General features: G+C 40.0%; 1 protein-coding gene across 3 annotated transcripts in view; it reads right to left on the reverse strand.

Moving 5' to 3' along the window:
• The window catches only part of cfap57 (cilia and flagella associated protein 57), a 54,560-nt gene that overhangs the window by 13,627 nt on the left and 17,419 nt on the right, over positions 1–23,514 (reverse strand). For 2 of the 3 annotated variants that reach the window (XM_049570094.1, XM_049570012.1), the window contains exons 6-18: positions 22,640–22,779; positions 15,399–15,564; positions 15,158–15,271; positions 14,805–15,017; positions 13,442–13,615; positions 13,116–13,277; positions 8,240–8,395; positions 5,067–5,160; positions 4,730–4,920; positions 4,432–4,605; positions 4,171–4,329; positions 3,390–3,533; positions 2,209–2,325 (exon numbers count right to left, since the gene is read on the reverse strand). In XM_049570094.1, the coding sequence (XP_049426051.1) occupies positions 2,209–2,325; positions 3,390–3,533; positions 4,171–4,329; positions 4,432–4,605; positions 4,730–4,920; positions 5,067–5,160; positions 8,240–8,395; positions 13,116–13,277; positions 13,442–13,615; positions 14,805–15,017; positions 15,158–15,271; positions 15,399–15,564; positions 22,640–22,779 (2,004 nt within the window). Of the gene's footprint in view, positions 1–2,208; positions 2,326–3,389; positions 3,534–4,170; positions 4,330–4,431; positions 4,606–4,729; positions 4,921–5,066; positions 5,161–5,884; positions 6,012–8,239; positions 8,396–13,115; positions 13,278–13,441; positions 13,616–14,804; positions 15,018–15,157; positions 15,272–15,398; positions 15,565–22,639; positions 22,780–23,514 lie in introns of those variants that run through there. The other variant, XM_049570137.1, reaches the window with a different exon arrangement.

The raw sequence follows: 23,514 nt of genomic DNA on the forward strand, positions 1-23,514 counted from the left end.
TTCCTCTTTAAGTTCATTCCGGTCTTTCTGCGCATGCTCGTTTCCTTGCCCTTCTGGTGCGATGACGTATATAGCACGCATAGCAACGGGCTGCATAGCAACGGGCTTAGATAGAGCAGTCGGACTCGTTGCACTAACCAGTTTCCATTCGCCACAGCACGGTCTTCTACCTCCCTTCTCCTCCTCAACAGATGAAGCATTAGCAGAACAAGGTTGTTGTTGTACTGTTGCTTCAAGAATATAAGCAAAACATGCCCGAAAAAGGCACTAAGAACGGTGTCGTCAAGCATCTTGTTATCCAGAGCGAGGACTACAGTGTTTTCTTCCGGTAAACGTAAATATGTAACATCCGCCCTGCCCCCTATCCAATCAGAAACCTTCCCTGCCCCAAACCTTGCGCAGACCTGAACAAAGGCGACTGAACTGATCTTCCATGTAAACTCTCATTTGGAATGAATATTTCCCATGTAAACTACCTGGAAAGACTTTAATTCCGAATGATTTCATTCAGATTTATTTCATTCTGAATGAGAAGCTATCATGTAACTGTAGCTATTGTGCTTTCTAAAAATAGATCCCAAAGGTAGGATGTATATTTAAAAAAAAAGAGAGGGCCCAAAATAGAACCCTGAGGCACCCCACAGCTCAGGGTGGAAGTGGCCGAAGATTACTGGCCCAGCTGGACAGACAAGCTTCTGTCTGAGTGGTAGGATTGAAACCACTTCAGAACAGTACCCCTAATGCCCACACAAGTATTTAAGCGTGACAGGAGAATATTGTGATCGACTGTATCAAAAGCAGCTGTCAGATCCAGAAGGACCAGGACAGCAGAGTCACCAGAGTCAACTGTTAAAAGAAGGTCATTTAAAATTCTTAAAAGTGCCGTTTCTGTGCTATGGCGTACCTTAAAACCAAACTGGAACTTCTCAGAAATGCCATTTAGATCAATAAAAGACTGCAGCTGTTCATATACCACCTTCTCCAATACCTTAGAAAGAAAAGGAAGCTTGGAGATGGGCCTAAAGTTGGATAAGACTGTGGGGTCAAGATTGTGTTTTTTGATGAGGGGCTGGACCACAGCATGTTTAAATGCAGTTTGAACACAGCCAGTCAACAAAGATGAATTTATCAGATCCATAACACAGGGTCCAATGGTATGGAAAACATCCTTAAAAAGACGAGGTGGGATGTTGTCAAGAGGACAGTAGGAAGGTCTGAGGTGCTGAACAATATCAGTTAAGACTGAGAGAGACACTTGCTCAAAACTCTCAAAAACAGCAGGACAGGAGAGACAGCAGGATCTGATACAGACGGCAAAAGAGAAGACCTGATATCAAAGATCTTGTCAATAAAAAACTTTAAAAAATGTTCACACAGTGTAAGTGAAGGAATAACACCAGGGGTTTAAAAGAGTATTCAATGTATTAAAAAGAAACTGAAGTTTATGGCTATTAACTGACATAAGATTGGAGAGAAACTGACTTTTAGCAGCTTTAACAGCTTTCTGATACTCCAATAGACACTGTTTTAAAATGTCTAAAGAAACTTGGAGATGATCTTTCTTCCACTTTCTTTCAGCACGTCTACATACACGTCTTAAAGTGCGAGTGGTGTCATTAAGCCATGGCTCTGTTACTGGCTTGAAGCGTTTACACCTAAAAGGAGGCACCAACTCTAATATGTCCGTACAGATACTATTAAAAATGTCAAAAACTCATCAGGGGGGAGCAGCTCGGAGAACTGAATAGACTTACCGGCTTGAATCCACGTCTCTGTCAGAAACATAAAATCCAAATCACGTGTCAGTTAAAAAAGAAACAAGCATTAAAATGCCTGCAACCTGCTTGGACCCTGATAAATGGCACATGCGGCTTCACTGTTATTAATTATTTTGTGCTTTTCCTGGTTTGACATGTGCAGATGTCTACTGTGAAAAGGCTCTAGTCCCATCCTTAAGCTAGACAACCCTTTTATTTTGATTGAGAGTGTAAAAATTCTAACTTAAATAATATGAGAGTTTAGTTTAATATGCATGCCACACATCTGCCTCTCAGCTCTGAGAGGAAAAAGAAAAACAACACTCCAGTCAACATGTGACAATATCACATCAAATATCTGTTTCTAGCTAATCAAATTGTATAAAGCCTGAATGTAGCATATGCAGCATGTGTATCATCACAGTTTGGGGCAGCATAGGTATGTGCTTACTTTCTGCATCTCCTGATGCATCTCCTTGTCTGTGGTCCTCAGCCTGAGCCTAAGCTCAGAGACAGTGAGCTTAAGCTGAGTGTTGCTCTTGTCCATTTGCACCAGCTCCTCCTCCAGCTGTCAAAAAGGCAAAACAGCACATCACTGTGAACACTGCAGAGACAGTTTATCTTGACAACTCAGACAAAATGTAACCTGAGGGAGTTTAGTGTAGAGACTGGGAAAATTCAAGTTGCCAAGTTGACGTCATACATACCAAAACATGGTGGACAAAAGTACATGTTCGGTTGATGGTAACAGACGTTTTATTAACTCACATGTTGCACGTCAATTTTTTGTTCACATGTACTTGTAATACGTAATATGGTATTAGGTTGTAACCATTAGCTGTTCTCTATGTAAGAGTGACTTATTAGCATTAATCAGGTAAAGCAGTATAGTAGTTTTAGGGGATGTACTGGTGCAGCAACAAGCCTGGGAAAAATACTTTGTCATATAAAACTTTAAACTGTTAACAATGTGTTTTATAAACACTATGGGCAATAAAATACAACACATCTTATTTGTAGCAACCATGCTGTTTTCATTATATATCCATATCCATATTTGGATGAGAGGGTGGAGCTGTGGAGAAGCAAGGGGTGGATCTGACTCACAGACTGCACTGACTGGTAACAACACCTCGCACACAGCCTGGCAATCAAGCAGCTCCATCCTTAAATATGTGTAACTTTGGGCCTTAATAAAATGTTAACGAGTGAGTTATATAATAATTCACCCCCTGAACAATTGTCATGAAGAGGGAAATTAGCTAGAGACCAAAACTGTTTTTTGTACCAGGCTGTAAACATATTTATTTCTGCTTTAAATTTGGCCATTTTAACATCGGGGTCTATGGGGATTGACTCTGTTTTAGAGCTCAAGTGGCCATTTGATGAACTCAAATATCTGCTAATGCAGGGATATCAGTTGTGTCTAACTGGTTTTACATGTTAATTTCACATTAGGTCCACTTTATTGCAATGTGTTTCATCAGCCATTTTTGTTTCCATTGGTATATTTGATTTGATTAAGATAACAAAGACCCTTGAAATGGACACATAACTCTAATTGAAGATGCTGAAATGTTCATTGTGAACGTGAACACACACACACACACACACACACACACACACACCTACCTGATGGAGCTGCGCCTTCTTCTCATTGATATCATCCTGTTGAGGCTCTGTCTGTTTCTTCAACTCCTTTAACTGGTAATCAAGAACAAACCTCAACTTCTCCAGTTCCTGGTTCTTCTTCTTCAGGCTGGAGATGGTCCTGTCCTGAAGGTGTGAAGGGAATAGAGTGGACCAAAGCAGTTTTTTTCTTTGCCGACTTACTTTTTATGATGAACATATCTAAACTGTCATGACTCTGCAGCAGGACATAACCTCCAGACTGAGATCTAGTCATTTTCCTACAAGGTTAAGGAGGAGCTTATGTTTTATGCATGTTGAAGAACTTTCTCACAATACTTAACATAAAGGTTTTACTGTTTTTCTCCCCACTAACCAATGAAAGTCATGTAAGTCTGAATTAAATCATATATCATATGCAAAGAGAATCTCTAGAACATAAACCTTCCATGTTTCATCAACCACAGATTCCTGGTCTAAATCACATACTTCTTTGAGGATCATAGGATCTTACTATTATTTAAGTGTAATGCATATATCTATCTGTTTATAATTCTCAATGGTCCATTCATGTAATTCTGTTGAACATGTTCTAGTTTAAATTAAAAGTTACCACAGAGACTATGTATTCTCGGTAATATTTCAGAACATCCTAATATAAAATGTTTAAGTATTGAACCAAACGTACCAGTTTTAAGATAAATCACGACCTTACAAAAACTTTTTGGATGAATGTAAAAAAGGCTAGGACTTGAATTATATGAAGGTAAAATGTTGAAGCCACCTTGTCCTGGTTAGTCTTTTCGTGTCCAGAGATCTGGCGCCTCAGGTCCTCGATGTCGCTCTCCAGGGAGCGGATCAACCCCAGCAGCCTCTGTCTCTCCTGCTTCAGCTTGTTTATATCTGTGCACCTGTCATCAACCTGTCTCTGCAGACTGTAGAACTGTGATTACACAATCAAAACACAAAGAGGAGGAGATCACAGACAGGCAGAAATAGAAACAAGGAGTTTACTGTAGATGCTATAAGAGGGAGCTGTGGTCACCTTTTGCATCATGACACCAGTTTCTCCTTTCAGATTTGCGTTGGTCTCTTTCTCAGAATGCAATTTCCTCTCATACTTGATTCGGATATCATGGATCATCCTCTTCTCATCCTCCTCTACTTGTCTTATGATCTCTTTAAACTCACAAATCTGCAGCTGGGCGTCCTCCTGACACTGCACAAAATAACAGCAGGACAAAATCAAAGCAGATAAGAACGTTAGGGGTTTCATTTGGTGTCTTTTCTACTTCATACAACATTATGTGGTCACCAAAGCTCTGCTGCTACTCCTGACTGACCTGAACCAGGAGCTGAGTCTTCTCCTGCAGCTTGGTCTCGTAGAGCTGCATCAGCTCCTCCAGTGACTGGATTTTTTTCTCCTCTGCAGTCTTCAGCTGCTTCTCATAGTCTTCCTGCATTCTCTGAAATTTATGCTGAAGATCCTGGTATCGCTCATGCTCAACAATCAGCTTCTGGCTGTAGGATAACTCTGTGTGTGTGTGTGTGTGTGTGTGTGTGTGTGTGTGTGTGTGTGTGTGTGTGTGTGTGTGAGAGAGAGTGACAGACAGAGAAAAAGATTGATTAATCCTTGGTAGAAACAAGGTTACACCAACACTGATACTGTCCTCCTCTTACCCAAGTCCTTCAGTTCTTTGGAGTGTTTCACAGTGACCTCTGCAGAACTCTCCTGGTGCTCACATTCCAGCTTCACCATATCTGTCTTCATGGCCTACAGGTATAGCACATGTGATAAATAGAAAATAAACCTATGTGTTGACTCAGCAGAGGCATGCAAATCCTGCAGACATGTTGTCAATGTTTTTTCTTAATTCTTTAGAAACATACAATTTAAAAGTCATGAAGTAATGTTAACGCTCATAGAAAAAGACCGGCTACATTATTTTGTTATAATTTATTTATTTATTTTTGAGAGTTTTATATCATTCTGCAGCTTTCCTGTAGTATTTCTTGTATATATTCAAATCCAAAAAAATAAAATTTTGGTCAAACTACATATGTTTTAGTGTCAAATTTCTATTCTCCCCCCAGTCCTCCCACAAACATTTTCCAGTGTGACCTGATGTAGGTTTCTGGACAATGTCATTACTACATGTAAACCCACCCACTGATGTATACGTCACATTAGTTTGGTTGTGAAAGTCAGAAAATAACACAAACAAACTACCCAATCGAGGCAGCGTGTAGACCAGTGTAGGAGGAACAGTCTTTTGAACTCTCCCAAAACCTAGATTGTAAGTAAATGGACAGAATGAGATGGGCCACTCTGAGGGGCAAATGTTTATGGCTTTGCCCCCGTTCTCACCTCAAATTTGAGGAACACTTTCACCGTCATCCTGACGCTGAGGGTGGTAACGGTGTCAATTGGAAACCCTCCAGATCTCAGTTTGCTGATTACCATCCTGGGAAAATCCAGCGTTTTGACAACTCAGCCAGTTTAACTGCCAGACCCGGGGTCATTAACTATGCTTTTAAGTTCACCACATCCTCTCTTTCTTCTGTCCCTCTATCTGTTATACAACACATCCATGGGAGTCACCCCAGCTCTATCTTACTTTCACCCTGGTGAAGATGAAATAAGAAAACAGATGAGTAATTCTTAAATTCAGGATGAATTCCTGAGTAGAGATTAAGTTTCTCTTGTTAACCCACTTGAAATGTCTCTTGAAAGTAAACTATACATTTTATCCATGTTCTAACATTGTAAGTGTGCATAATCCTTGTTAGTTGAATGATTTTTTTTTCACTCTTGTAGGTCATAGTATGAGTGAGTTATAATTTCATGTGTTTAATCCCTCATTTAACATGGAGTCATACTGCCACCTTGTGAAGATAGTTAAGAAGGGTTCCTGTCGGAATCCGAATATTATATTTCAAGTTAAGATATAGTTGGATTGATTAATCAACTTGTCTTTATTAATATGTGCTGTCTCATTTTGTATGTGATGCAACTGCAGCCTAGTTTGTAGTGTGTGTGTGCACGAAACATTTTATACTTGTGTTCCGCTGATATATGCGCTATAATAATCGTATTAAATCTAATTTGATGTTAAGAGCCGATTCAGATCATAATGGGAAGAGTATGTGTCTATCGCGCATAACATGTTAAAGTATATTTATAATCTCGCAAAATAAAGTTAATTAAGTTTCCTCTGAAATAAAGTAATGTCTAAACCAAGAGACCCGCCTTGCCTCAAACACGCCCACTCAACCTGGTCGGATAAAACTAGTGAGCTCGATGCATCTCGGCACTTTCTCTTTACTTTGTTTTTCCTTTTACTTTTACTGTACTTTTCCTCTTCTTTCTTTTGCCGTCCGTCCTTCTACTTATACTCTTTATGCTTTAATCCATTACGCTCTTATACTCGCTTCCTGCGTAACCCTTTCTTCTCTTACGATCGAAATTATTTTAAACTTTTAAGTTTTGCTCGACATGTCCAGGATTGTCTTGTCTGCCCTGAGTTTTCTTTCTTTTTGTCTGTGCTTTCAGTAACATTATACCTGAAGCAACAATGCCAGCCGATCGCAACATTTTTTATACGCATTAATAGTAATTTTAATAATAATGTCTAACGGCCGACAAGATTGTTTTCAACCTTATTATAAGCAAGCAGCTACAGCTAAATAGATGAGCTACTATTCGACCTGCAACTCCATCAAAGATTCATCAGATCCAGCGGCTGCCAGCCACTTATCAAAGTGTCCGCAAAGCAGTGGTTCCTTTGCCAAATCAAGAGACTTTCTGCAGCCTAAGATAACCGACGTTTGAGGACCGCCTGAAGGACATCGCAGTCAGCCTCAACTGCCCTGCCACCATTGTGTTACAGCCGGCTTCGTTCTGCTGGGAAGCCCGGGAGCTACAAAGTGACAGCCCGGGGTCCTCTGAGAAACGTCAGCCTGAGTCAACGCTGCTAAGAGTAGGCAAAACTTTCCTCACCTGATGCAGCTGCTGTGTTGTGATAAGAGTTGATGTCGAATAGGAGACTTACTCATTTTGATCTTAATTTAGGTTTTGTTAGGTAAATGGTTTTGCGCATCCCTGCGTCCCCAATATATCTATAGTCACATACTCTCCCACTATTGCCAAACTGAATAACTGCCAAAAGTGTTATCTTTTGCCTAATCCATTTATACATACTGTTGATTTCATATCATCCTCATTTACTATTCATTTACTCAGTTGTTAAACATTTAGCCCTAAATAAATCTTCATTTGTCGCCAAGTTGTTGTCTGTGGATATTTCTTTTGAGCAGGAGCTAAGATCACTGTATAGAGAATTCATAACCCAGGTATTGAGATTGATTCATGATTGATATGTGTACTGACAAATTAATAATTGGTTTCTAGAGTTATTAATTTGATTAGTCACTTCCCTCCATCGGAGGGTGGTGCCCCTAAAATTATGACGAGTGCAAACATTTTCTAAAGGTATTACTCCGACTCCCGCAATTCCTGTGTGCTGTGAGGTAAAATTATTGTTTCTGTCAAAGGAGTCTGGTGGCCTTGAAGACGGCAGTACAACAGCTTCAGTTCCCTGTGGGAAAGTAGCTGTCTGACAGCAAAATAAAGCAGTGAAAATATTCTAAATGTAGTGTACGCTTAAAATAATACTACATTGCTCTTTGCTAACAGCTGAGTGGGAGTTTCCATTTGAAAAGCACAGAAAGGATTGCAGATGGACCCTTCCTATAAATACAGTTATTGTTTGTTTTTAGTAGACATTTTGACCTGAAACTGAGAGGTAAACAACAGTACTACTGAGTCTATTTGAAGTACAGTTGTTGCACACCTGTTGCATTGTTTTCAGAGATTCTATTTGCTGGGTAAACTTGTCAGAGACTTCCTTCATCTTCTCACTGTAGTTCATGTCCCTCAGCCGGAGTTGGTACTCGTTTTCCATCTGCAGCTCCTCCAGACGCATCTTTAGCTCCAGCATGTTCTGGGTCTGCAGGACACACATACAGACAGGAATACAGGACTGGATACTTCTGTTGAATGTGACTTTATGTTACTAATTGACTGCTATACAAATATTGTCTTTGTCAATTATCAATAAAAATACGATCAACTGAGGCCAATTAAAGGAAAAAACTGTAAATCAACATTTCTATACTGTACAACCCATACTAAATCATAACATTTAACACTGGTGGCACAACATAGCAGTCAAACATTAGATGCAGAACTACCAAAATGTTTTTACATCTGCATCTTAGCTCTTTGCAGATGATGTGATTCTGTTGGCTTCATCACACTGTGACCTCCAGCATGAACTGGGGTAGTTTGCAGCTGAGTGTGAAGCGGTCAGGATCAGAGTCAGCTCCTCCAAGTCTGAGGCCTTGGTTCTCTGCTGGAAAATGGTAGATTGCCCCCTCTGGGTTGGGAGAGAGTTACTGCCACAAGTGACGGAGTTTAAGTATCTTGGGGTCTTGTTCATGACTGAGGGTAGAATGGAGCATGAGATGGATTGGCTGTTTGCCACGGCATCTGCAATGATGGTGGTGCAGTGCTGGTGAAGAGACAACTAAGCCAGAAGGCAAAGCTTTTGATTTACTGGTCCATCTATGTCCCAACCCTCACCTATGGTCAGGACCTTTGGGTACTGACCAAAAGAATGAGTGTAAATGAGTTTTCTCCATAGGGGGGCTGGGCTCATCCTTAGAGATAGGGTGAGGAGCTCAGACATCTGAAGGAAACTCAGAATAGAGCTGCTGCTCCTTCATGTCAAAAGGGGCCAGTTGAGGTGGTTTAGGCAACTGATCAGGATCCTCCTGGGCGCCTCCCGTTAGAGGTATTCTGGGCCCATCCAACTGGGAGAAGGCCCCAGGACAGACCTAGAACACGTGGGAGGGATTATATATTTCATCTGGCCTGGGAATGCCTCAGGATCTCCCAGGAGGAGCTGGAAAGGGTTGCTGGGGAGAGAGATGTCTGGATGTCTTTGCTCTGCCAGCTGCCCTCATGACCTGGCCTGCAGATGAAAATGGATGAGGGATGGATGGATGGATGGATGGATGGATGGATGTGTTTGACACTTATGTATACGCAATATACTGTCCTGTCCGCTCTTCATTTCACCATCCCAGAGGAGAGGAAAATTCAGAATAAGATCTCTTCTTTGTTTAGCCTTGTCTCCTAGTTACTTGGTTAGTTAGTTGGTAGCAGTTTATTTCAAACATTTATATAGTAAAAAAACAAAATAGTCATACAGTGGCAGAAAAACATGAAGAAAAAAACAGGTTACTAAAGGAAGCATGAAAACTGAAAACAACATATAATGATTTGATTTACATTTCCAAAAAGGAGTGGAAGGTAGTAAGTACAAACTTACTTATTCCCACCCCTTCTTCATATATTAATAATAGTCAATTATGTAGCTCCCCATCACTATAAAGCTGTACAATAATTAATTCTCCTTGACCTATTCTAAGATATTAAATTAATTACCAATAATATTTGTATTACAGCACAATAAAATTAATTATAAAAATACTTAGAAAATAGAAATTCATATATCTATACCTTGTTAAAAAAATAATCTCATCTTTGTATCCTTATCCAGTCATGACAGATAGTTTGTACTATGTACATACATCCAAAATATGCATATATACACAAGCTATGCACATACACACACACACACACACACACACACAGTATATATACAGTACAGGCCAAAAGTTTGGACACACCTTCTCATTCAATGCGTTTTCTTTATTTCCATGACTATTTACATTGTAGATTCTCACTGAAGGCATCAAAACTATGAATGAACACATGTGGAGTTATGTACTTAACAAAAAAAGGTGAAATAACTGAAAACATGTTTTATATTCTAGTTTCTTCAAAATAGCCACCCTTTGCTCTGATTACTGCTTTGCACACTCTTGGCATTCTCTCCATGAGCTTCAAGAGGTAGTCACCTGAAATGGTTTCCACTTCACAGGTGTGCCTTATCAGGGTTAATTAGTGGAATTTCTTGCTTTATCAATGGGGTTGGGACCATCAGTTGTGTTGTGCAGAAGACAGGTTAATACACAGCCAACAGCCCCCCTATTGGACAACTGTTAAAATTCATATTATGGCAAGAACCAATCAGCTAACTAAAGAAAAACGAGTGGCCATCATTACTTTAAGAAATGAAGGTCAGTCAGTCTGGAAAATTGCAAAAACTTTAAATATGTCCCCAAGTGGAGTCGCAAAAACCATCAAGCGCTACAACGAAACTGGCACACATGAGGACCGACCCAGGAAAGGAAGACCAAGAGTCACCTCTGCTTCTGAGGATAAGTTCATCCGAGTCACCAGCCTCAGAAATCGCAAGTTAACAGCAGCTTAGATCAGAGACCAGATGAATGCCACACAGAGTTCTAGCAGCAGACCCATCTCTTGAACAACTGTTAAGAGGAGACTGCGCGAATCAGGCCTTCATGGTCAAATAGCTGCTAGGAAACCACTGCTAAGGAGAGGCAACAAGCAGAAGAGATTTGTTTGGGCCAAGAAACACAAGGAATGGACATTAGACCAGTGGAAATCTGTGCTTTGGTCTGATGAGTCCAAATTTGAGATCTCTGGTTCCAACCGCCGTGTCTTTGTGAGACGCAGAAAAGGTGAACGGATGGATTCCACATGGCTGGTTTCCACTGTGAAGCATGGAGGAGGAGGTGTGATGGTGTGGGGGTGTTTTGCTGGTGACACTGTTGGGGATTTATTCAAAATTGAAGGCACACTGAACCAGCATGGCTACCACAGCATCCTGCAGCGACATGCCATCCCATCCGGTTTGCGTTTAGTTGGAGGATCATTTATTTTTCAACAGGACAATGACCCCAAACACACCTCCAGGCTGTGTAAGGGCTATTTGACCAAGAAGGAGAGTGATGGAGGGCTGCGGCAGATGACCTGGCCTCCACAGTCACTGGACCTGAACCCAATCGAGATGGTTTGGGGTGAGCTGGACCGCAGAGTGAAGGCAAAGGGGCCAACAAGTGCTAAACACCTCTGGGAACTCCTTCAAGACTGTTGGAAAACCATTTCAGGTGACTACCTCTTGAAGCTCATGGAGAGAATGCCAAGAGTGTGCAAAGCAGTAATCAGAGCAAAGGGTGGCTATTTTGAAGAAACTAGAATATAAAACATGTTTTCAGTTATTTCACCTTTTTTTTGTTAAGTACATAACTCCACATGTGTTCATTCATAGTTTTGATGCCTTCAGTGAGAATCTACAATGTAAATAGTCATGAAAATAAAGAAAACGCATTGAATGAGAAGGTGTGTCCAAACTTTTGGCCTGTACTGTACATACTCACACATACACATGCATACACAAAACTGGATCGTCTGCAAAACTTCAGTCAGACCTGGGCCCTAACGGTTAATCTGGAAAAGACTAGAATTATGGTCTTCAAGAAACGACCCAGGTGTCAGGGAAAAAACAGTCAGGTTCCTACTGTGCTCCACTATAATACAACACACACACTGCTACACATAATTGGGACTAAAAATAACCTCAGCAGGGGATTTCAATCTGGCTATTAATGATCTCAGAGACATGGGAAGGAGAGCTTTCTGTGCTATATAAAAGTCCAATCTGCAATCAAATCGACATTACTGTATGGTAGTGAAGTGTGGGGTCCTTCTGTAAATCAAGACTTTGAAAAATGGGACAAACATCCAATTGAAGTATACTCAGTGAGAAGAATACTCAGTGATTCTGAGTACACTCAGAGTCCACAGGAACACCCCAAACATTGGATGCCAAGCTAAATTTGGCCAATACCCCCTTTTAATTAGGATACAACAAAGAGCAATCAAATTCTACAAACACCTAACAATAAGTGACCCCAACTCCTACTGTACCATTACAAAGCTCTCCATTGCCAAGAGGAGAACACAGAGAGGAGTCCTCTCAGCCAGCTGGTCCTGAGGTTCACCTCCTCTAACAGCACAAGGCCTTAGGACAACCCTCACACAATCCAGCCCAACCAAATTATAGAAAACTACATCAACTATTGAGACCTGGCTGTGTCAGCTCTGTCCACAGAGGCAGGTAGAGACAGAGCAACATTTCTTGTTACAATGCAGCACATATGTAGACATCAGAACAAAGTTCTGTACAAAAATTCAATGTAAACTTCAAGATTTTGACACACTCCCTGACCAGACCAAAATGCAACATCTAATTGAAGAAAACAATGTTAGCACCACACATGCAGCAAAATATGTCAGTGCATGCAACAGCCTCAGAGACAACCAATGAAACAACATATGATATCATATGATATCAACATATCATCTCATCACAGATCACACTCTGCCTTTTTATTTACTCCTTCACTTGATGAGTTTTTTTCTTTCAAATTTATGTCTATGATGTTGTATTAATATGCTGTTGTTAATTGTTTCTTTAATTATTTATTTACCTATTATATTCCATTGCAGTTAATTTAATTCACTGTCTTAAACTGTAATTGTGCTTTGGCAACACATATGAAATGTTGGTTCAATAAAGCTATTTGAATTGAATTGAACTGAATTGAACTGAGACTGTTGTGAGAAGCAAAATTTTCCTCTGGGATGCTTCATTCTACTATCAATAACGGAAACACATGTAGGTAAAATGGCCTGATGCAATCACACACACACACACAGGTACACATACAAACCTTCTCCTCCAGGTCTGACTTGGTGACCAGGATCTCTTCAGCATGGATAATCTGCCTGTTGCTCTTCAGTCCTCGGCCCTCCTTATCAATGACCTTCCAAATCAACAGACAGCCATCCTCGGACACTGTCAGCAGGAACTGATCGTCAAAGGTGATCATCATCTGAGGACACACAAGTCAGTTGGTCAGACTTTGTCCTAGTTACATAATGACTGGCATGAGAGATCATTTCTCACTTTAAAAATATTCTAATATTCAAATTCCATTTAGAGGTGATGGATTTCTGTCTCTCTGTCAGTTCAGTGTGCATCAACATTAAGCCCAACCTTAGTGATGGGGCCACTGTGAGCCTGGTATATGATCCATTCCTTCTGAATAGGTAACGGGTATTTAATGGCTCTGATGGCTCCACTGAAGGTCCCAGTGAAGATAACCCTGCCAGAGTGAGACACTGCCACAGCGGTGTGAGCTACCTCATCAGCAGGAACCTCCCTCAGCACCTGTGGAACCAATAAAATATTCAACTGGGATGACAACCCTAATGAATTAATATCATGTTAATAATACATATGATAGTATGGCGTGAATAATCCAATATATAAAATATAAATATTTCACTTAATTTCCCTTCTCGCCCTGTCTCCCTCCTTCAGCACCATCTGGTTGCCTTTTAAATATCTAGTAATTTAGCACTGTTAACTGAAATGTTACAGACTTTCTTTTCTCCTGCCTGCACTCATATTTTAAGTCTAACTTATTTGCCAAAAGAGACAAAACACATAATTAACAAAGTTAAAGATGAATTTGATTGATAGCATTTTTTTTCTTTAGATATCGTGATTATAACGTTGTCATGAACTCTTTTGGCCACGATAATAATTTTGTGAAAATCTGATATCGTGCCAACCTTACAGGGATAATATGTATGTCAGTGTTGTGTTTACTGCTTGTCGTGCTGCCCCCAAGTGGCCTCGAAAAACAGTAAATGCAGGTTTAATCATTTTGAAACCCCTCAAATCTATTTTTCCACCCTTTAGGGTCCACAACCCACATTACTACCTGAAAGTAAACTATGTTCTGAAAGGAACAGGGGCCTAATCTCTGTTCATATGCTAACGGGCTTTGTCAGTATTTCCTGCTTGAGAGCATACATCTAGTAAAATCTCTTGTAATTGTAGTGGCAACTGCTTTCGCAAAAAGTCTCCTATCATTCCTATAACTTCCTTCCTACGTGAACATCAATAACCAGAATTATAATTATATTATTATATAATTACTTTCATTAATGTTGTTTTAAGCTACTGTCATTACCGTCTGTCCTGCATCTCTCTCTGTCTCTCTTTCTGTCTCATTGTGTCATGCGGATTACTGTTAATTTATTATGTTGATCTGTTCTGTACGACATCTATTGCACGTCTGTCCGTCCTGGAAGAGGGATCCCTCCTCAGTTGCTCTTCCTGAGGTTTCTACCATTTTTTTCCCCTGTTAAAGGTTTTTTTGGGGGAGTTTTTCCTTATCCACTGCGAGGGTCCAAAGGACAGAGGGATGTCATATACTGTAAAGCCCTGTGAGGCAAATTGTGATTTGTGATATTGGGCTTTATAAATAAAATTGATTGATTGACATCACACTTCCACTCATTATAATTTATGGAAACTCTAAATCCAGAATTCTGTTGCTGTGACTGACCTGACAATCCTGAATCTCTTTCAGTGTGAGGTCTGTTCCTACAGTCAGGATGGTCTTGCAGTCTGAAGAGAAGGCAACATCTGTGTAGCCACAAGACTTGAGGACACTCTCAGACTCACGCTTACCAGTCTGAGTGTTCCACTCATACACTGCACCATCCATCCCACATGACACCAGGTGACTGTCGTCCAGACTCCATTTAATGCCTCTCACCTGCAGAGACAAATTGTACTGTACTACAGCCTTTCGGGGAGGCATAGTTAAGGCCCCTAACTGTTTCACAAATATGACCACTCTCTCTGGCACTGCCCTGACTCCACATGCTGTATGATCCACCCTCCTGCCCGACTCACCTTTCCATTGTGGCCCTTCAGATTGAGGATGTTCTCAAAAGAGGTGACAGAGTAGATGTGAATGACATTTCCATTGACAGCTGCAAACATGTGGCCCCCGTGGCTAAAAGCACACTAAGATGTGAAGCGAGAAAGTGAAAAAATAAGGAAAGAGCTCAAGAGAGCATCATGTGGCTGTGATATCAGTCATTACCATGTTCTGCATGAACACACAATCCCCACACATGCGTGTATAACCCACCTCTCTGCAGTTGCGCACAGTGAACTCCTTGAAGGTGCGGATGTCATTGATGAGTAGGGTCATTAGCCTGAGTTTGTCTGAAAAGCCCACCAGGATGAAGAGGCCGGTGGGGTGCAGAGCCACACTGTACGCTTCCTCCTGGAACTCCTTGTACAGCTCCAACATTCTAGTGACAATTCATAATAGGTAGACACAGAACATGTCCTTAGCATGGCATACTTCGGCTCTGTGCTTAATTCAGTTCATTTCAATAGAACTTTATTTATCCCGTAGGAAAATCTTATGCCAGAGAATGCTTCGATTACAGTGACACAAATTAAAGTAACACAAATTAACATTCACAGACCAGCCACAACCAGAACAACCAGTGGGTTCCCTGGGTCAGGGCCATCAAAATATTCAAAATATACAAGATATAAAGTGTTTGAAGAGCAAAAAGCAAAAACCAGTGCCTAATACAGTAAGAATAGAAGGAAGATAAGTGCAAGAGTTACTAAAACAAGACAACGAAGAACAACTCTAACAGGCTGCCACCCTAGGCAGTGCCACAAATGGAATTTTAGGGCCTTGTGTACATACTTTTGTTTTAAAACAATATTTTTATAGTTTTTTTTCCACAAATTTCACACATACAGACAACACAAACATTCACAATAACTCACATATTTAAAGAAAGAAAAAAATAAGAGTAACAAACAAAATGAAACAAAACATCAGATTAAAAAAAGACAAAAAGAAAGATGGAAATAAATACACTCTACACACAGCTACTTTATAGTGATTGTGTTCCCTGATGCCCAAGAAATTCCAATAAAAGGTTTCCATATTTTTTCAAATTTTCCTGCCCTTCCTCTAGTTATATAAGTCAGTCTTTCAAATACAACACAAAATACCATCTCCCTCACCCACATGCCTCTCGAAGGTATATCCATTTTTCTCCAAGATAGAGCTATTATTCTCCTGGCCTGCAGGAATCCAAAGTCAGTTAGAGTTGTCTGTTGTGAACCGGTAGCAACGTTCGTTGGATATATGCCGAGTACACACAATTTTGCCTGGTGAGGTACCTTCATTCCAACAATCTCAGATATAGTCCCAACTACTGTTTTCCAGTATTTTTGCAATTTTGGACATTCCCATACACAATGGAACAGAGTCCCCTTTCCCTCTAAACTTTTAATACAAGTGTCTGGGATGTCAGGGGACCAACGGTTCAGCTTGACTGGGGTAATGTAAGTTCTCATTAACTATTTGTACTGCAGTAATTTCATTCTCGTATCGAATGATTGTTTTTGAGCTTTAAGGCATCAGTCTCTTCTACGTCCTCTTGAAGATCTAGTCTCCATGCCTTGAGCCTATCTATAGTAGACTCTGTTTCATATGTTATCAAAGCTTTATAAAATAAAGAAACTTGACTTCGCCCTTTCAGGTTTAGAATCATGAGATTTTCAAGACGTGATAAAGGTGGTTCAGATGTTAAAATCTTATTTTCAGATAGTATGAAATACTTCAATTGTAAATATTTAAAAAAGTGTTTTTTTCAATTCAATTTTATTTATAAAGCCCAATATCACAAATCACAATATGCCTCACAGGGCTTTACAGCATACGACATCCCTCTGTCCTTATGACCCTCACAGTGGATAAGGAAAAACTCCCCAAAAAAACCCCTTTAACGGGGAAAAAAAAAAATGGTAGAAACCTCAGGAAGAGCAACTGAGGAGGGATCCCTCTTCCAGGACGGACAGATGTGCAATAGATGTCATACAGAACAGATCAGCATAACAAATTAACAGTAATCCACATGACACAATGAGATAGAGAAAGAGAAAGAGAAAGAGAGAGAGAGAGATGCAGGTAATGACAGTAGCTTACAACAACATTATTGAAAGTAATAATATTATAGTTCTGGCTACTGCGGTACAATATGTTGAAAGTATGTATTAATATCTGGCAGTATACAAGTGTGACAATAGTCATATGTGTATAATAACAGTAGAAGTATGACTAATGACGGCAGCAGCAGCAGGAGGCATCTGGCAGGACCACGACAGCAGCACAACCACACACACGTCACGCTGTCCAGGCACCGCTGCGATATGTGTATTTTCAGGATATGGTATTTCTGACACAGCGGATCAAAAGTAAGAAGACTACCATTCATATAAAAATCCTCTATTCTTTATTAAAAAAAATAGAAAAAAAAAAAAAAAGTATGGACGTTGTAGCCCTCCTCTTTCATAAGGCAGATGAAGCAACCTAAGTCTCAGTGTGGATTTTTTGTTCCAGATGAATTTACTAAAAATACTAAGTCTATCAAATAATGATTTTGGTAGTGGAAGACAGTGATTGAAAGAGATATAGAAATTTTGGTAATATGCTCATTTTGATCACATTCATACGGCCAATATAGATATGGTACATCGATCCCATGTATCCTCCACTTCACCCACAAGTGGATCATAGTTTGTTGTGACAGTTGTTTCAATTTTAGGGGTAATTTTGACACCAAGGACGGTGAATCCTTCCTTTGCATTAATGAATGGAGTTTTTATGACTGGCTGCAGTCTTTCTTCTTTGTTCAAAAATAATATTGATGATTTTGAGTTATTGATGTTATAACCTGAAAACTGACCAAACAATTCAACCTGTTGTATTAAGTTTGGGATTCTGACAGACAGTTTTGTAAAAAAAAAAAAAAAAAAAATGTTCCTGTTGTCCTATCTGGATGCTCGACAGTCCCATCTGCGTTGTTACTACCATAGCCAGGGGCTCTATAGCTAATAAGAATAACATTGGTGACAAAGGGCATCCCTGGCGAGCAGATTGTTCTAAGATTATTGCTTTAGAAAAGATACTATTTGTTAGGACAGTGGCTATCGGGTTTGTATATAAAATCTTAATCCATTTCAGAAGGTTATTTCCAAATCCAAATCTAGGCAGGACATTAAATAAGTACGGCTATTCAATTTTATCGAAGGCCTGCCGAGCATCCAGTGACAATATTGCTGTATCTTTAGCATCAAATTTCTCATGAATTATGTTAAGGACTCTTCTTATATTATGAAACCCTTGCCGTTTTTGCACAAAACCGTTCTGATCATTTTGAACTAAATGTGGGATATAAGGGCCTAATCTCTTTGCTAGGACTTTACAGAGTATTTTTATATCAGATCTACGTAGACTTTTTGGTCTAAATGACAAACACTCTGTGGGAGGTTTAGCTAGTTTCAGGATCAGTGTTACCATGGTCAACCTTAAAGAAGGTGGGAGAATTCCATTTTGATAGGATTCATCGTACATTTTTAGGAGCGGGACAAGTAGTTTTTCTTTAAATGTTTTGTAAAATTCTATTGGCAGACCATCAGGCCCTGGTACTTTTCCACTATTAATGTTCTGGATAGCCTGTGAAATCTTTTCAATTGTTCAACTATCTAATTTAATTTTTGTATCTTCTGTCAGCGTTGGGAATTGAAACTGATCAAGAAATGTGTCTCGTTCTTCAGACACTTGGTGGCATTCAGTTCTATATAAACGTTCATAAAATTCTCTAAAACTATTGATTTCCAATGGGTCTACTGTTAGGTTCCCCGAAGAGGTTATTATACTGATAAGTGCTCTGTCAGATTGTATTTTTTTAATTTGCCATGCCAAAAGCTTCCCTGCTTTCTCCCCTTGATCATAATATGATTGTTTCAACCACATTAAGCTTCTTGCAGCTTTATCAGCGGATAATTTATTATATTTGGCTCTCAGAAGTAACAGATCTTTTAGTTTTGTTGTGTCATCCCTTTCATTAAGATCTATCTTTAAAGATTTAATTTGTTTTTCCAAGTTTTCCATCTCTGTTCTTTGTTGCTTGGTTTTGGTGCTTGTATAACTGATGATTTCTCCTCTAATGTGTGCTTTCAATGCCTCCCACCTCATGCTGGTGCTAGTTTGATCTGTATTTAACTCAAAATAATTATCTATTTTAGCTCCCACAAACTCAACAAAATCTGGGTTCTGTAACCACCACACTTGAAACTGCCAGTTAGGGATATTGTGAGTAAATTTCTCTATATGAATATTTAATGAGATAGCAGCATGGTCGCTTATTAGGTTACTATGCAGTCATGCCAGCAATTTTTAATCTTTGATAAGAGCTCCCTTGAAACAAGAAAATAATCAATGCGAGAACGAGATCTACATATACTTGAATGACAAGAGTATTATACTTTGTCAGGGTTCTGTTCTCTCCATACTTCAGCCAAGTTTATATCCACCATTGAAACAGGTGTGGTAAGGACCCAAATGCAGTACACAGGCGCTCAGGAACAGTTGGTAATGACCTTTATCTTCACCACAGCAAACAAAATACGGAGCAGATAGAATAAACACAGAATAACGTTCGTTCTTCGGGCTGAAAGCCCTCACACAGTCTCTGGGGGTCAGACGAGAGGAAGAGAAGTAGCTTACTTCAGCCGAGCAGTCAGATACCAGAAACGCTGAGGCAGAGCACGAGGTCAGGGACAGAAGGCAGGTGGGTTTACCGGGAGGCAGACGAGGAGAGCAGGTCAGGAACAGGCAGAGTCGGCACCGGGAGATCAGGCAGAGAAACGCTGGAAAGTCTGGTGCAAGCATCGAGAACAATCTGGCAACGAGTGAGAGTGCTGGAGAGGCTTATATGCAGGGCTGATTATGATGAGCTGCAGCTGTGTAGGCAGGTGAGCAGAGTTGGGCTGATGAGGTGGGCGTGGCTGGCAGGTAGAGTGGAGCAGAGGGAGGGAGAGTGGAAAATCACTGCAGCAGAGTGACAGGAGGGGAATGAGAGACAGGGACTGTGACAACCATGAACTGTTTTAATAACTTTCTAGCTTTCACAGCTTGTAGAACGATTCAGTGCTGGATTTAAAGTGCAATTAAAGTCTCCAACAATTATATATAAGGTGGACACAGTGAGGAAGGCATTTTCAAAAAATTTAGGATTATCCTCATTTGGGCCATATACACTGACTAAGTTTAATGTACACTTAACAAAAATATAAACGCAACACTTTTGTTTTTGCTCCCATTTTTCATGAGCTGAACTCAAAGCTCTAAAACATTTTAAATACGCACAAAAGACCATTTCCCACAAATATTGTTCACAAATCTGTCTAAATCTGTGTTAGTGAGTACTCTCCTTTGCCAAGATAATCCATCCCACCTCACAGGTGTGGCATATATATTTTTATCACACAGCACAATGCCACAGATGTCACAAGTTTTGAGGGAGCGTGCAATTGGCATGCTGACTGCAGGAATGTCACCCAGAGCTGTTGCCCGTGAATTGAATGTTCATTTCTCTATCATAAGCTGTCTCCAAAGGCGTTTCATACAATTTGGCAGTACATCCAACCAGCCTCACAACCGCAGACCACGTGTAACCACACCAGCCCAGGACCTCCACATCCAGCATGTTCACCTCCAAGATCATCTGAGACCAGCCACCCGGACAGCCGCTGCAACAATCGGTTTGCATAACCAAAGTATTTCTGCAGAAACTGTCAGAAACCGTCTCAGGGAAGCTCATCTGCATGTTCATCGTCCTCATCGGGGTCTCGACCTGACTACAATTCGTCATCGTAACCGACTTGAGTGGGCAAATGCTCACATTCGATGGCGTCTGACACGTTGAAGAGGTGTTCTCTTCACGGATGAATCCCGGTTTTCACTGTTCAGGGCAGATGGCAGACAGCGTGTGTGGCATTGTGTGGATGAGCGGTTTGCTGATGTCAACGTTGTGGATCGAAGAAAAATTATTTTAGATTTAAGCTGTTTAATCCTGTTGATAACCTGTTTTAATGTGGTCAACTTCCTTAGTCCCCTGACATTCCAACTAGTGGCTTTTATATTGGAGATATTCTGAGTGTTATTTTGTTCCACACCTATTGACATATATATTAGTTAAACAAGAGGAAGGGGTAAGCAGCTTTGGATCAGTGGGTTTAAGCTCAGGTGGATAACAACAGATAAAGGCAACGGATGTTCAAACTTTATGTAAACTTTATGAAAGATGGATTTATTGATTTACTAATGGATTTAATGGATATATTGTATGTGTATACTGCAACTATGCTGTACAACATTCTGTTATCGCCAAGCCACCTCAAAATAAAATAAAATAAAAAATTGGTCAAAGAAAAAAACAAGAGCAAGGGGTAAGATATACTGATGTGTTCAGTGTAAGAGGTACATAAAGAAAAAATAAAACCCATTTACATTTATACACATAGACATTTAAACACTCGAATTCCCCCTCCCCTACTCACCACAAGAAAGAACTGGAAGGCTTTTGTTGATCCACTCTAAGGAGGAGCAGCTACACTATGCACTATACCTAGCTCAACAAGCAACCAGTGATGTCCATCAACCCTACAAAGTGTTCCAACTTAAAAAATTATATGCTCAACCCAAAATAGAATAAGAAAAAAAGAACAAAACACTAAAGTCTGTACTGTTACTGCCAAATATAAATGTACGTTTAGATCTGTTCTCATTTCAATAGAATTAAGGTTTCAAAAGAAACCAAACTAACCATAAGGAGAAATAATAATAATATATTAATACTAATAATATTAAGAAACAATAATAATAATAATAATAATGATAAAATAAATAAATAAATAAATAAAAATAACTTCCATCCGTGTGCTATTTGCAGCTACATTACGCTTCACCTCTGACATATTATTTTCCAAAGCAGCGAAAGAGCTGGCCATCTTACCCAGGCGATCAACTATACTGTCCAGCTTGGATCCAAATCCTCCGAACTCCAAGCTGAGTGACTTTAATTCGCCTAATACCACCATTAGGTCTGCCATGCTGCTAGTAGCTGTAGCTTCTTCTTCGTTGTTCGTTGTCAGAGCTTACATGCTAAGCCGCCATCTTGGTCCATGGCTCCATAGCGCCCCCCCTTGTGTACATACTTAATGCTGAACACAGGCCTTGATAAGTCACTTTTCTAAATCATGTTTTAATACCAGCAAAGCTTAATTGCTGGACCTCTACAAGCAGAGGCCCTTCTCCAGGCCAGGACTTTAATACTACTCCCACTTTTCCCTCCTCAGTAAAAGTGGGTTACTTTTCAGTATAATACAAAGTAACCCTCCTTATTTATATGTGTATGACTCAAAACAATGCCTAAGATGTGTGGAGAAATAATGTAAATACATCACTCAACATAAAATAGCAAAGGGTCTGGGTGTGATTTAGTCTCTTACTTTGTTTCGTAGTTCCAGATGCGGACAGAGTGATCCAGAGAGCTGGTGGCTACCAGGGGCTTTCGAATACAGATGGACAAACCAGTGATGGACTTAGAGTGGAAGGACTGCAATAGGAATTCAAAATGTTTTTGTTCCTCCTGATGGAAAGAGTTAGAAACAAAATAAGGATCTAAGTCAAGGCAAGTTGCTTTGATGTGTAAAACATAAAGGAGGGAAAGACAGTGGAGGAAGACGAGAGGGAGAATGTGCCAAGGAAGCAATGGAAGACAGAGAGACAAACTGGCGTGAAGGAAGATGGAGAGACAAACTGGCATGAAAGAAGACTTCAAGCTATCCTAGCCATTATGTGAGGCTGTACTTAGGCACAGCAGGCTTGTATTGACAATGCTAACATGCTGATGTTAAGCAGGTGTAATGTTAACCACTTTTTCATCCACAGAGCCAAGCTGTAAACATGGCTACGAAGACTTAAAGAAAGAAAAAAATAAGAAAGAAGTTACTAAAAGAAAACATTAGAGAAAATGAAAAAATTAGAAAGAATCTAAATTATGAAAAAAAAATTAACATTTGCTTCAAGTTGCTGCAGCTAAAAGAAAATGAAATGCGACCCAGGAACGTTGGTTTTAGTAACAGATCCATTAGTTTGATGGTTTATCAGCCACCAAACTACAGAACAGCAGCATAAAGTACTAGCTGACTTTCAAAAACTTTTATTTTATTGACAACAGCCAAGTGAACAGTAGAAATACAATGTTCCAACCCATTCTCATTCCCTGGTCATTAAATACTGATGTTTTGTCAGGTGTCTGCAGTTGGTAGATGAAAGCCAATGACACAAGCCAAACCTTTGACCCCAAATGAAAAATAAAGAT

Source organism: Epinephelus fuscoguttatus, linkage group LG1 (assembly GCF_011397635.1).
Source record: "Epinephelus fuscoguttatus linkage group LG1, E.fuscoguttatus.final_Chr_v1".
NCBI lineage: Eukaryota > Metazoa > Chordata > Actinopteri > Perciformes > Serranidae > Epinephelus > Epinephelus fuscoguttatus.